Below are 15,871 nucleotides of genomic sequence, written 5' to 3'. Positions count from 1 at the left end.
TATAATTTATTCCAAAGATTGTATTCTGATAGTTGATTTCTCCAAAAACGTTTTTAAAAAAATTGCTGTTATTTTGTACTCAACAGAATGTTCTTCATCTGATCAAAGACAAAAGTTCTTTGTTATTGTTGATAACAGTTTTTATAAAAGACCAACAAAGTATGGAAGCATTTTTTCAAGGATATTGCACTGCACAGTACTAATCAACAATTTTTGAATGTAACCTGAATGAAATATTGACAGTTTCAATTTTGCTGTAAATACTGTATATTTTAAACTAACAGGCAGGAGGATAACTACGCCTCAGTGAGCCTTCAGTGCACTGGACATCTTGCATCATTAGAGAAGAGGTAAAACCATGACTTTCTGGACCACACAACATGTTATGTGTTGGTTGGTCCGTTGAAGTTGGATCCTAAGTTTATTTATCCACATTAGTACAAAAGTAACGTATGGATAAAATATTTTTGACATTATTGATTGATATTAATTGATTACTATTTTGATAGACTAATGTATTGAATTTATAGTTTATTTATGTGGATTTTCTATTTTTGTACTTCGTGATTTATTTACATTTATTCTGAATTTTTTCTTTTAGTTATTTTTTTTAAATTAGTGCAGCATTTATCTTTGTTAGAGCAGAAGGTTTTAGATTATATTCATGTTTAAAAGGGACCAAGTAAGGTAGGTCCTGTAAGTATTCTTCAGCCTTTTAGTGATGCAATTAAACTAGTTTGCAAAGAGCACCCTGTTCCTATTATGTCAAACTATTTGCTTTGTTATTTTTCTCCTGTTTTTAATTTAATAATTTCCTTAACTGTAATAACTGCTGGTTGATCTTCAAATTCAAATGATTCTTTATTAGGTTCTTTATATTCTGTAGCTCAGATTATTCCATATGAAGTTAGATTTAATTTTATTTTATTATCTTTATTTTAACTGGTACTTTTAAGATATTTGATTTTATAAACTATCAATTTTGTTGTTGATTTGTTGTTATTTCTTTTCCTCTATCTTTAGCCTGTTTTGCCTCATGTTTGGATGAGACTAAACATACCCTTTTTGATTTTGCTGATAAGGGGAGTCTGAGTTAGTTTCAGGTTTTAATACTGAGTGTGGTTTTGCTTTAGCTTTTTTATAATGATTATGAGCAATGGCTGTTGCAAGATACCCAACTCCAAACATCCACTGCATGCAGTTCCCTTCACAGTGTCAACTTGGAAACTGGCTGAGTTGGAGCTGTATCACCTGACAGCAGTATTTCCTACTGGGTTTGACAAATTATGACACGCATCTCCAGTTGCTGCTGTCATGGTCTTATTACAATCACTGTACTGCACCATGTTACATGTCTGTGAGTCACATGCCAGTCATTATAGAGAACTTCATTTATGGTGTGATGATTTGCACTTATAAATATGTTAGCTCCTTTCTGCCATTCTGTCAAGTCTCATCACTGATCCATCTCACTGTACTCATTCCACACAAACAGCTGGAGAATACTCACTCCACTGCCATGACTTCTGTCATAGGTGGAGTGTCACACGGCCCCCTGGAACCAGCCCTACAACTTTTACAATTCTCCAAAGACTCTGGTGTGCTCTTCTAAGGGTGTAAATAGTACTTGATTCAGCCACATTAATGTCACCACTGCCTGTGTTCAACATCGATGTGCAGTAACTACTCACAGACCATAGGTGGCAGTATTAGTAGTGGTCAGTATACAAAGCATGCCGAGTGCACACAGAAAACAGTACAGTCTTTGTCATAAGGCAGAAATGGAGCGATTTATCTGACGTCTAGAAGGCCATGAACATTGGCTTTTGGGGAAAGGGTGGAAGCATTTCTGAAACAGCTAAGTTGGTAAACTGTTCACATACTGCCACGGTTAAAGCATACCATGCGGAGCAAAGTGGCACTATCCAAAACCAGCGCCGAGGCAGCCGTAGTGCAACGTGGGGTGCAGATGACAGGAGTGAATGACAGCTGCAGAGGTGTGTATGGGCAAAAAGACATGTAACTGTTGAGCAACTGCCCACCCAGTTCAGCCAAGGGGCTACCAATAGTGTCTCCTCAATGACTGGTTTAAAAAAAAATAATAATAATAATAAAGAAAAAACTGTCTTTATGAATTTCCACTCTTCCCCACATGTGCAAAACTTTGTTACAGTACCATACCCTGAAAATACGTTACTGAACTCGGTTACTGACACTAAGGTTCTAGGCCTATGGGTACAAGATAATTTAAAATGGGACTGTCATATAAAAGAACTTGAGAAAAAACTTTCAAAAGCTTGTTATGCTCTGCATGTGTTAAATAAAAATGCAAGCAAGTCAACAGTTATTCAGGCGTATTATGCATACTTCCGTGCACTACTTCGATATGGGCTAATCTTCTGGGGAAATTCTGCCACCAGCATAAAGATCTTTAGGATGGAGAAAAGAGCAATCAGGGCTATCTGCAACCTAAGAAAACTGGAAACATGTAGACCACATTTCCTCCAGATGAAAATAATGAGCCTACCGAGCCTTTACAAATATGAGTGTATGCTGTTCACAAATGATTATCTTTTAAACCAAACTGGACATCTTCAACAAAATAAGCATATACATAGTCACAACACAAGAAACACAAATAATATCCACATGTCACGGTGTAGAACAGCACTGTACCAAAAAAGTGTATCACAGATAACAGTTCAGCTATATAACAGCCTACCCAGTGATTTAAAATCGCAGCAACATAAAAATATTTTTAAACATAATCTTAAGTCATTTCTAGTGGAAAAATGTTTTTACTCTGAAAAAGAATTTTTAAATTACAAAAAATAGCCTTGTAAACAATGATTATGTAATAATGGTTAAATTCAAATTGCTATATTTGTCACTTGTAATTTATGATTGTTATCTGTAATTAGTGTGTGTGTGTGTGTGTGTGTGTGTGTGTGTGTGTGTGTGTGTGTGTGTGTGTGTGTGTTTTCTGCTCCTTTCTCAGTTTTGACTTGTCCTATATTCAATGTCTGTTTAAGTATGTAATGAATCAAATGGACCAATAAATAAATGAATGAATGAACCATTGAGTGAACGTTGCTGTGTCTTGTAACGTTCCCTGGCAGCACACACACTATTAATAATATGAAATGACATTTAATTGTACTATGTACGCAGCTATGAAGCAATTCGTATGTACTGTAATTGTTCAACAAAAAACATTATTGAATTTTGTATAAAGGACGTTGGTTATTATTGTAATATTTTCTGTAATAATATTCTCGATGTATATATGATTGTAATATTTCTATACTCATAACATAATTACGAAATATGTTAATATCTGCGATGAAAAAATGTAAAATATAGCCACAGAGGAAAGTAATGTTGTAGGATTACAAAGAGATGTTGATGGTCAGCAATAGTATAAAAACCACTACATAATGTGCATTCTTGGTCGTCTTCCTCAAGAGCTGAGAGAGAGAGAGAGGAACCTGTGACGTAGCATTATATGAATGAGTAGACTTCTTTTGTCTGTACCTATCTTTAGCCGCCATTAGAGGAGAAATTATAAAGGTGTGTAATTTTAATTATTGTTATGGTCTAAATACGTTATAATTAATCAAAATTGTGTATTACTAATGTAAATTAGCTTGCCCATGTCATCTATAATATTTCTTTAAAGAATTTTCAGCACTTTTAGCGATTATCGTTGGTGTTGCTGGGCTGTGCCGCGACCGAACGATTTGCAGCGGCGGCACATTTATAAAATTGTTCCGCTATAAAATTAACCAAACCTGTAAATCGGGAGCAGGTAAAATTAACAGTGAATTACGAAATATTTTTCTTTTACAGCGATCCTGAGGCTGACTGAATTTATTACTGGTTTTACATTTGTGCATTCATAGGCGGATAATTAACGTTGAAGTTGTTAATCTGTTGGTTCTTTCAATTTCTAAAGCAAATAACTTAAACGTATAGCGAAGTGTGTTTCGTCATTAAACGTCAGGTCGGCTTGGCAATATTTAACCATTTGATGCTAACAGAGACAGTCTTGTGTTCCATAGCTGATGCCGGGAAAGAATTCAGCAAATATTTAAAAACCCACTGCATCTAGAAAATATGTGCCAAGGCCAAAATACATAAAAAATTTAATTTAAGTAATTTTCAAAGTCATAAATGGTATTAATCAGTTAGTTTGAATTTATCAGCATGAGAGGGTTGCTAAAGTTCACGTAATTTTAAATGTGCTTAATTCTAAATGAATTTTTATTGCCACACGTAAAAAAAGGGGTTCTACAACAAAGTTCGCACTGAAAGAGTAAATAACAAAAATATTTAAAGCCATTTCTTCCCCATTTTCATCCATTCATTTTTTTACATTTTGCAGCAGCAAGCATTTGTTTCATGAATCTGTGCTGACTGCTGTTCACCTGCAAAAAAGGCTGCAATTTGCATGCCAGTACAATTGGATGTCCACGGAGTGGCTACAGGTGGCCTTTGCAGCTGAATCACATTTTATGCTCTATTGAACAGATGGCTGTTGGCATGTATGATGTGATACAGCTGAAACCAAACACCCTGCAACAATTGTCGGAAAAGTCCAGGCCGGAGGAAAGAGCATTGTGGAGTGGGGAATGTTGTCGTGGCATTCCCTGTGTGATCTCATCATTCTGGAAGGCACAATGGATCAAAATAAGTATGCATCTATCCTAGGGGACTGTGTCCACTCTTACATGCAGTTTTTTTCCTTGACACGATGGCATCTACCATCAGGATGACACAATGTGTTATACAACTCACAATGTATGTGCACGGTTTGAAGTGCACCAGGATAAGTTTATCATAGTCCCCTTTCCAGCAAACTCCACTGACTTAAACATAATTGAGAATTCGTGGGACCACCCCGACTGGACTGTACGCTTCATGGATCCTCAGTCGAGAAACCTAATGCAGCTGATCATAGCACTGGAGTCAGCATGGCTCCATATCCCTAGTGGTACTTTCCAGAGCCTCATTGACCTTTTTCTTACATTCAATTCAGTAAACTTTACTAACAGCTGTACACTTTAAGATATTTTATTTTATTTTATTTTGAAAGCAACCAGTTCTGGCAATTCATTCTGCCATCTTCAGGTCCCACACAGTTTTTTCGAATCAATGACCTTATCGTATAACACCATGAAACTGGATATTGTGAATCACGATATCCAGTTTTATGTCACTATATGATAAGCTTGTCGATTCGAAAAAACTGTATGGGACCTGAAGATGGCAAAATGAATTGCCAAAACTGGTTGCTTTCAAAATAAAATAAAATCAATGTCCCTTGGCCAGAATGAACAGAGATTTTTCTTACTCGTCTCACAGTGGTCCATTCTGCAGGAAGTGGTTATTCAGGCTTTTGACAGATGGTCAGATTAATATGACTGGACGGTGTATTTTGTCTCGTGAGCTTAACAGTAAAAGAAAGAAAATTGTCTTAGAGATGAAAATACATTGATATGCTCAGCAATACTCACTGTGATGTTGGAAAGATGATGATCATTGGAGAGCTTGGTGTAGAGAAGTTCTTCCAATATCCAAATGGACTGGAAAGGTTGATCAGTCTGCTTCCAGAGCCACTGTAACAAATAAATATATTCAGACAGACAACACAAATAATCAGATTTTGAAATTATAAAATAACTGGCTAGATAAAAAATAGTCTACTCATGAAGTAACATCAGGGGAACACACATACAAGGGTTAAAGAAAAGTGCAAGCTTCCAGAGCTAGTGGCTCCTTCTGCTGGCAGAAGGGTTTAGGGGTAAGGAAGAGGGATGAGTGAAAAAGGACTGGTGAAGTTTAGCAAATGGGAAGAGTTCGAAAAAGTTGCCCAGAACCATGGGTCACGGGAGACCTACCAGAAGAGTTGAGAAGTTCCAGTTCCAGTTCTGATCCTGTTAAAAACCTGTGTAATACTGACTTTTCAATCATTTTCATGAAATAAAAACACTTGACTAAACTATCTTTTTTCTTTCACTGAGAGCTATGGAGAGGGGGACATGGTCCTCCCTTGCCCCTGTATGTGGATGCCTTGAAAGTGGAAACAACACAATGACCAGTTTTAGAGTTTTAAGTTACTGAACAGGGAAATGGGAGTGAATTATCACTTTTCTTGTGTTTAGCATATTTAAGATATTTTTAACTCAATTTTCATAAGAGCCCTTGAGAAGCACAGCACTGACTCAACAAATGTACTGTAAGATATACACATCATATTAACAAAAGTATTTCAGTAGATAATTAAACAGGGAAAACAAAAATAGAATGTGGGTAAATGGCACCTAACTGGGACCTAACATTCATTACTGACACTATACCTTTTGCCTTTAGAGTATGTAATAACAACAACTAATGGAAAGGCTGAACAGAGTACATTTGAAACCAGGACTGAAAATCAATCATAATAAAACCAAAATCATGTACAATCAACAAACAGTGGTATCATAGACCCAGTTGTTGATGAGTTTTTAGCATATAGGGTGATCAAAAAAGTGTCTGGATGGACAGCAAAAGAAATAGGCAAACATGTTGAAATCAAACAGAGAGTAAAAATAAAAAACTAAACTGAAAATGTGTCTGAGAAAGGAATTCTGCAATCAGTGTGTATTATGGTAGTGAAATATGGACTCGCAATTTGAAAAACATTTAAAAACTAAAGGGCTGCTAAGAGAACAATGGAGAAATGACAATGTGACTTAATAGGAGAGACAGGAATGTTAAAAAAGAATGGCTAAGAAACAGATTTGAGTGGGGATCTGGGAGAGGCATGTAGCCTGGCAAATAGAATGCCAGGAAAAAAAAAGTTAGTACACCCTTTTAGGGGATTCCAATACACTCAAGATTTAATGTCACAACAGTGCATATGGAGTACATGATGATTATTTTTACAGATCAATAGCACAAGCAGTTCCGAGGTACCAGGTATCGACTCACACTGAACCACGCATATTAGTACATGTTCCAGTCTCCATGGGCAGAATTCATGTGCTGATTCTGGCATCCGGTCAGTCGTACAAATGGCAAATACTGCCGTGGGATACACTATGTCGTGCCTGCTTGACCTGTCCTATAATTCTGTAAGAGCTGTTGGCTGACAAGTCACACGCATCACCTGTCATCCCACCATATCCCACATGTGCTCGACTGGAGACGAGAGTGGAGATTGTGCTGGCCAGGGAAGTTTCTGCACGTCTTGCAGAGCATATTGAGTTTCACAGGCATTTTGTGAGTGAGTATTACCTTGTTGGAACAACACATCAACATAAGGTCTGCAGTGAGACCAGTGTGTCTTGCGCGAATGCACTCTACATGACTGCTCATCAGATCTATGTTGTACATGGAAACGACCATCGCTCGCATGCTGGTAGAATCTACTTTCATTGCTGAAGACCACGGCATGCCATTCCGTCCTCCAAGTGATCCTCTGACCAGTAAAGCTGTGCACGTCGATGCTGTGAAAGGTGAGTAACAGTTGTGCGTGCCCATAGACCCACTGTTCATAACCAATTAGCAACAGTTTATATAGACATGTAAGAGCTCACAAGCCCTCTTATCTGTGATGCAGTAGCTGTGCAACCTGCCACTGCTACCCTCACAATGATCACGATGGATGCCTGTGCTGCATGGACATCCAGAACCTTGTCTACAGTGTGATAATGTTCACATGACCAGTGATACTAGCATCACTGCACACCTGATGTAGCACATCTATCTTGTGTGGCAATTCTCTGAAAGGACCATCCCACCTCTCAGAAGACCACAATTATTCAATCCCACATCCGGCCATCCCGATTTAGGTTTTCCGTGATTTCCATAAATCGCTCCAGGCAAATGCCAGGATGGTTCCTTCGAAAGGGCATGGCCGACTTCCTTCCCCATCCTTCCATAATCCAATGAGATCGATGACCTTGCTGCCTGGTCTCCTCTCCCAAACAACCCAACCCAAGGCCACAATTTGACCCCTTTCAAACTAGCTCAGTTGGCTAAAGGAAGCACGATTGCATCTCTGTGGTATCTCCGTGACACGGTTGCCTGCTTGTTTCACACATTTGCACCACACTGGCTCTTCTGGCTGTAAGCATTCCCTATTAAAGCAAATGGCTCTGAGAGCTATGCCACTGTGCCATCTGTTGCCAGCTGACATTAAATTATTATCAATACATCTACTATCCCCCATGTGACAGATCGAAATCAATATCACCTTTGTGGGTGTACATTTTTTTGTGGCAATGTGCATAGAATTTGTACCAAATAATTTCTTTATGGAGTCACAAGAGGTAAGAGAAGTATAAGGAAATGACCTGAGTGGAAGGTAGTAGATTAGAAAACAAACAGGAGCAACACAGATGCATATAACTGACGTACACAATCTGTGGAAAAAGGTTGGAGTAGATTTTTGCCCACCAGCAGGCACTGAGTGGCTGATGGCAATGGTGGCAAGGCATGTCAACAGTGGCAGAACATGGCAGTGGCAACACAGGTGTGACAATGATGGCAGAGTTGTGGCAGTAGTAAATATGTAGCAGAGGTGGCAAATATATGGCAGTTGCAGTGCAGGTAATAATCACGATGTTGGATAAAGTAACTGTGGAGAGACGTGGTTCGGCAAAACAGTCCATCTTACATATGACAGCAGAGTTTGATGCTGATATCAAGATAGCACTCACCTTCCACTGTTGCCTTCCGGTGGTGGCCGGTGCGATGGGTTGACGTCGTAGGCTGAAGGCTGCTTGGCACCATCGTGTGGAACCTTCCCACCAGGGCCAGGAGGCTGTGTCTGCCAACCTTCCTGGTTCCGGATTGGGCCTGGCGCAATAGAGTCTGGTCCTTGAGGCTTCTCGGTTGGGTTTGTCTGTGTAACATTCCTAACAGGATCGAGAGACTGATTGTTTGTGTTTGTCCTTGTCGTGTTCCTAACTGGACCAGGGGGAAGACTGTTTGTTTTTTTCCCTGTCACATTCCTTACTGGACCACTGGGGTACTTTTTTGTGTTTGTCTGTGTCACGTTCCCTCTGGAACCAGGAGGCTGGACAGTGGAGTGTGGGTGGTTTTTCCCCGGGACATCCTGTACAGTGGTCCTGTCACATATGAAAAATAGCAATAAATACTCTGCCAGTACTAGTATCCCATGAGGCAGTTGGGGCTTGGTAAATGTCAAAAGCTAATTGAAACGTTATCCTATTGAAGTAAGATTGGTAGTAATAAAGGTGTACAAATCACATTGTAGCAAGTCTTGCAAACAATAAATATTTCTGAAACTCTATCAGACTAATAATTTATGAGACAGAATAGCTAGTGACTGCTTGTGCCCATGAAGTGGAATTGGTAGTGCTGCCAACTGACACACATAGAAGTACAAAGGACATCAAGCGGGAGGAGAAGGATACTATGGGGAAGCTGAGAAAGTTAGTATGGTATTATTTTTTATTTCTGATGCAATAACTTTTTTACAATACTATCATAACTGGTTTCAGCCTTTAAAACCCATCTTCAGATACTATGGCTGGCATTTGATGAACAAGGGTTCACGCATTGTCAGCAATTAACAACCTAACTAATTAATACACTGAGGGATAGAGGTTATACCTCAAATTTAAAAACTGGCTAAATATTAACTGTTGGATATGTGAACTGCCTTCTCTGACATTTCAAAATATAGAGGAAAACATGTTACAGTGATAGAGACTTTAACTAGACACTGATAGTATCTGCATAAAAAAATATGGAGTTTACTAGATCAAACCAACATTAGTGTTGTGGTTGGGAGAGAAAGCATGAACACATGCCGTCACTCGAGAGAGACACTACTGAACACACAAGATCACAATCAAAGTAACAAATGGCTTGGTTGCAGTCATTTCTTAACACATGACTGATGCTAACAGTGTTTGGCCAACACGTGACACAGACACACTACAAATGTTGATATCCGTGCATGACATTACACTGTTCTGCTCAAATGAATGAACAGGTGAACTGTGACCAGGTGCAAGGTGGCATGTGCAAGGGCAAAGCATACTTGTGTCCGCATCAGTGTCATCTCACAGCACTAGTCAGTACCAATGTAAGCAAGCAGAATGGGTCCGTGGACGGTTGAACTCCATGTTTTTATGGTCTCGGAGTCATTGCACATTGGTGGGCTTCCAATCTCTAAAATATAGTCCTGTTGTTAACTACTGGGAGAAGCAGAGGCTGTTGAACACCTGCTGTGGCACAGGAAACTGGCCGCAACTTTTGCTGGCTGATATCTTACATTTTACCAGAGTTCCAACCACCAAAAATGGGTAACAGTATATCTCTGCATACCCATGATGAAGAAGAAGCCAGAAGAAGAAACCAGTTGAAACTTCAAGTATTTGTAGTGGCTGCTGTCATTTTCTGCAACTTTTATCTGAAGGACCACAAGCCCAGATTTCAATTACTCAGTACTTCAGGAATCTGTTTATTAAAACCTGCTTTCTCTTGTAATTTTTATTGCAAGATTAATTTCCAATTGAAATTCAAGGAAGCTCAAAATAAAAGTAACAGCTATAAATTCAACTCACTAGTGGATTGAGCATTAGAAAAGGTATCAGAATCTGAAATTAGATGTGGTGATTTATTAGATGCTTTGCATACACTGATAAGCCAAAATATTGTGACTACTGCCCACCGTGATGATGGATACTGCCTGGTGCAGCTTCAGGTGTGTGATGTAGTAACAAAAGTATATAAGCCAAACAGCCATCACTGGGGGATCACCCAAGTGAAGATATTGGCTGCAAATGGAGAAATCCAATGAGATAACCAGTTTTCACAAAGGGCAGATTACTGTTACACAGGGCCTGTGAATGAGTATCTCGAAAACAGCAAAGCTGGTCAAATGTTCACATTTTGCTGTCATGAGCATCCAGGGAAAGAGGTAGGAGGACAGTGAAGCTACCACTAAATGGTTGGACGACCACGACTCTTCACAGAACGTGGGGCTTGGAGGCTCTGTAGAGTAGGAGAGTTGGTGATCTGTGGCATCTCTGCCAAAAGAGCAAACTGCTGGTACACACACAAGTACTTCAGAGCACACCATTCATCTTACATTGCTGAACGTGGAGTTCTGCAGCAGACCACCCCTACATGCCACATGTTGATCCAACAATATCATCAGTTACGATTGCAGTGGACACGAGACCATCAGGATTTGACCGTTGATCAACAGAAATGTATCTGCTCTTTTGGTAAATCACATTGTTGCTACACTAAGTTGATGGGGGTCTCCACAACAGCCTCATGGAGATGAATGGAGGCTCAAAATGTGCAGCACACTGTGGACATAGACTGGTGGGAGCAGTATTATGCTACAGGATACACTCTGCTGTGCCCGCATTTGACCTGTGGTAGTAATCAGAGACACGATGATAGCTGAGAAACACCTGCATCCCTCCACGCTTGATGTGTTCGCCAATGGCGATGTCGTCTTTCAGCGGTACATTGTCCGTATCCCATAGCCAGAACTGTGCTACAGTCATCTGAGGAGCATTATACTGAACTCACTTTGATGTCTTGGAGACAAAATTCACCTGATGTAAATCCTTTGGAACCCATCTGGGTATCCTTGTGGGTATCAGGTGCCATCAATGTATGCACAGATCAGCAGCCACTTATTTGTGGGAATTAACATGACCTGTGCATAGGAATCTAATGCCACATACCTCCAAAAACCTACCAACAAACTGTTGGATCCCTGATATGCAGATATACAAGCTATTAAGCAGATGGTCATAATGTTTTAGCTCATTACTGTAGGTGTCCTGCCATGTGACAAGTCTGGGGAGGATCTTTTTTTTACAGTGTGTCTCATTTATATATATTTTTATGAATCGCACTATATATCTTGCCTGCTGAAGCCAATTAAGTACTGGCCAGCAATTCTGTCTCATAATTTCTGAAATTCTGATCGATGAAAGTGGCACCACATCAGCACTTCAAGCCACCTCACATAACGGGTAATGACTTTACCAATCAAACTACTCAGATACAACTCACAATCTGCCTGCACAGCTTAAATTCTCTCATTGCCTTGCAAGCTTCACAAAAACTCTTCAGCACACCTTATGGTAATAGCAATCTCAAAATAAGGACTTTCCTAGAGAAGTGGCTTAGCCACAGACACCCAGTTTTTTGCAAAAAGATCTATCTGAGTGTATTCTGTTTTAATGACATGCTTCTTGATTTGAATTCCATTCCAAAAGACAGTGTTAATCTCTAAGAATAAGAAATTTTTCTATCGTACATGATGGCTAGCAGGAAAGTGAACTGAGACATTTTTTGTATTGTGTACAAACATAACCTAAAGAACAAATGCATCATTAGAATACTATCTTAAAATGAAGTTCACCATCGGCAAACATTGTTGAAGTGAAATATAGTCTGCACTTAAGTTTCATAAAATAACAATGTCAGTTAAATGTGCAACTGTAAATCTAAAACTATGATGTCAAAACGTTACTGAAATGGTATCAGGACAATTAGATTCACAGTATTTTATTTCTTCAGACGAGGCCCCATTCAGCCTCTCCAGGAATGTGAACTCTGAGAACATGTTCAACAATGTGGTTGAAAATCCTGATCAGTTGATTCAACATTGAAAAATGTCAAGGTTGGTGTTTGGTACACAATTTCTGGGTACTTTCACATTGACCATACTGTACATAAGATTCTTATTATTTCTCTTACATACAATTACACTAACACACCCTTAATGGTGACTGGTTTTATGGTAATTTTTATTGCAAGATTCATTTCCAATTGAAATTCAAGGAAGCTCAAAATAAAAGTAACAGCTATAAATTCAACTCACTAGTGGATTGAGCATTAGAAAAGGTATCAGAATCTGAAATTAGATGTGGTGATTTATTAGATGCTTTGCATACACTGATAAGCCAAAATATTGTGACTACTGCCCACCATGATGATGGATACTGCCTGGTGCAGCTTCAGGTGTGTGATGTACTAACAAAAGTATATAAGCCAAACAGCCATCACTGGGGAATCACCCAGGGGATCGGTCAGGTCGCACCTCCCAGATCAATACCAAAGAAGACTGACACCTCAACCGAATGGCATTGCAGGACAGATCTGCATCCTCCTTGCCTTAGGCACAATGATGGGACAGGGTAACACATCAGACACAATCAGGAATGACAGTCCACTGCTGTTTATTAATGGCACAGGTTACATGTGCATCACCCGCTTTCCGCCTGCCTTTGAGGAATGTGCAAAAACATGCTAGACAGCAATGATGTATGGAATGATGCCACTGGGGACAGGAATAGCATCGGACAGTGCTTTTGGATGAATCTGCGTTCTGTCTTTTTGAAAAAGATGGTCACATTTTGGTTCACCACAGACAGGGGAACAGCATCCAGTGACTGCATTTGCACAGGACATATAGCGCCAACTTAAGGCCTCATGGTGTTGGTTGCTTTTGGGAACATCAACAAATCACAACTGGTGCATGTTAAGGGCACTGTGACCTATGTGAATGACATTCTGCAACCCATAGCCATACCCTTTCTGCACAACAACACGGACGCCATTTTTCAGCATGACAATGCACAACCACATCTTGCTGCACAAACATATGCATTCTTGCTGTCACAAGACTCCAGCATTTTTCCCTGCCCCAGCAGATCGCCAGATGCCTTTATGCCTTATACACGTTGCCACCATGCAAGGAACAAGTTATCAGGGCCCAAGGTTGACCTTGTGCCTACTGGGCTACAGGACACATGCTGAAGTAAGATAACTGAAATGCTAATGATTTCTGTAGAACATACTAATGTACATATCCTGTGAATATCTCTAGTCACTCCATGTGTTCTGCTTTTTCTGAACGTGAGTGTATATTACAGTTGTGGTGTATTCTTTACAGATATAGCAAACACGAGTAACTTCATTGTGTAGACAGAATATGGGAAGAGAATGATCCCATTGTACAGTTTGGACTTAAGGAATCATTTAACCCTTGAGCGGGTACACCTCTACAACATACACCAACCACAAATACAATTGTGAGTCCATACCTATTCCTTCATTATTGTTTCACTTAATGCAGTGATAAGTTGCGTTGTTGTACCTCCAAGTGAGCAGCAATAATATAAAACAAGCAGCGAGCTACATGAGGAAAAATTTATATTCTGTGCTAGAAAATTACCCAGATTGTAAGCTATTAGCACAACTGTGCACTGAGGCAGTTGCCTATGAGATAATTAGTAATCGAATATGCGGTGAGCTGGGACCTGATGCAACTGCATTCCCTTAATACTTTGAGTGGGTCATTGCTGTGGGATAATACTTATATGCAGCAACAGAGTGAGATAATGAAAGTCTGTTTTATTACTGTTTAAAAACAGTGTTTTAGCTCACATAGTGCAAGTTTATTTTATCATTGCTGAATTACATTAAGATTAAACTGTGATTTTGCTCATACATGTTTACCTTGGCAATGTAAAAATGTTCTACTTTACATATGCGCAAAGTATGCCACATGCCCACTCATGTTATGAAAAATGACACGCCTGTTCGAGAGTTAAGGGCTGAAAGAGAAAATTAATTAACCCTTTATGCATATTTGGGAAAGTTCTTTTCCCATCACAGAGTAATATGAATATAGACTTCTAGTTCTCTACATAGGCAACAACCTTAACATTTTCTGGCAGTACTCTACTACCAACAACTTCACTATAGATCAGAAATGACAGTAATTGAGTAGTATGCTTGGAGATGATAATCTTTTTATGAGAAAGTTTCTCATTGTCTAGTGACTAAAGTGTAGTTCTAAATTAATCAAATAACTTGCTTAAGATAAAAGTGAAGGTACCAACAAACTTTCACATGAAAAAGGAGAAAGTGTGTTCTTTGGACATGAATGTAGAAACTTTTATTTCTGTGTTGGAACACAGTGTACCAACATACCACAGCAAACTCTGACTCACAACTTGAAAGAAATTAATTTCATCACATACCTGCCCCTTCACCCAATATTGATAACTGCTCAACACATATTTCTTTCTTTTTTGTGAAGCAGAGAGATACAAAATTTGTTATAGTTATGAATCTTCAGATTCAGTATTATAATCACACTTACAGGGTTATTACAAATGATTGAAGCGATTTCACAGCTCTACAATAACTTTATTATTTGAGATATTTTCACAATGCTTTGCACACACATACAAAAACTCAAAAAGTTTTTTTAGGCATTCACAAACGTCCGATATGTGCCCCTTTAGTGATTCGGCAGACACCAAGCCGATAATCAAGTTCCTCCCACACTCGGCGCAGCATGTCCCCATCAATGAGTTCGAAAGCATCATTGATGGGAACTCGCAGTTCTGGCACGTTTCTTGGTAGAGGAGGTTTAAACACTGAATCTTTCACATAACCCCACAGAAAGAAATTGCATGGGGCTAAGTTGGGAGAGCGTGGAGGCCATGACATGAATTGCTGATCATGATCTCCACCACGACCGATCCATTGGTTTTCCAATCTCCTGTTTAAGAAATGTCGAACATCATGATGGAAGTGTGGTGGAGCACCATCCTGTTGAGAGATGAAGTCGGCACTGTCGGTCTCCAGTTGTGGCATGAGCCAATTTTCTAGCATGTCCAGATACACGTGTCCTGTAACGTTTTTTTCGCAGAAGAAAAAGGGGCCGTAAACTTTAAACCGTGAGATTGCACAAAACACGTTAACTTTTGGTGAATTGCGAATTTGCTGCACGAATGCGTGAGGATTCTCTACCGCCCAGATTCGCACATTGTGTCTGTTCACTTCACCATTAAGAAAAAATGTT

General features: G+C 39.4%; 1 protein-coding gene across 1 annotated transcript in view; it reads right to left on the bottom strand.

Annotated features, from left to right (window-relative positions):
- The window catches only part of LOC126210569 (uncharacterized), a 124,622-nt gene that overhangs the window by 21,615 nt on the left and 87,136 nt on the right, over positions 1-15,871 (bottom strand). The window contains exons 5-6 of the mRNA XM_049939833.1: positions 8,709-9,119; positions 5,517-5,618 (exon numbers count right to left, since the gene is read on the bottom strand). Of these exons, the coding sequence (XP_049795790.1) occupies positions 5,517-5,618; positions 8,709-9,119 (513 nt within the window). The remainder of the gene's footprint in view (positions 1-5,516; positions 5,619-8,708; positions 9,120-15,871) is intronic.

Source organism: Schistocerca nitens, chromosome 10, assembly GCF_023898315.1.
Source record: "Schistocerca nitens isolate TAMUIC-IGC-003100 chromosome 10, iqSchNite1.1, whole genome shotgun sequence".
Taxonomy (NCBI): Eukaryota; Metazoa; Arthropoda; class Insecta; order Orthoptera; family Acrididae; genus Schistocerca; species Schistocerca nitens.
The sequence above is the reverse complement of the archived record's forward strand: the minus strand, read 5'-3'. Positions and strand labels throughout refer to the sequence as shown.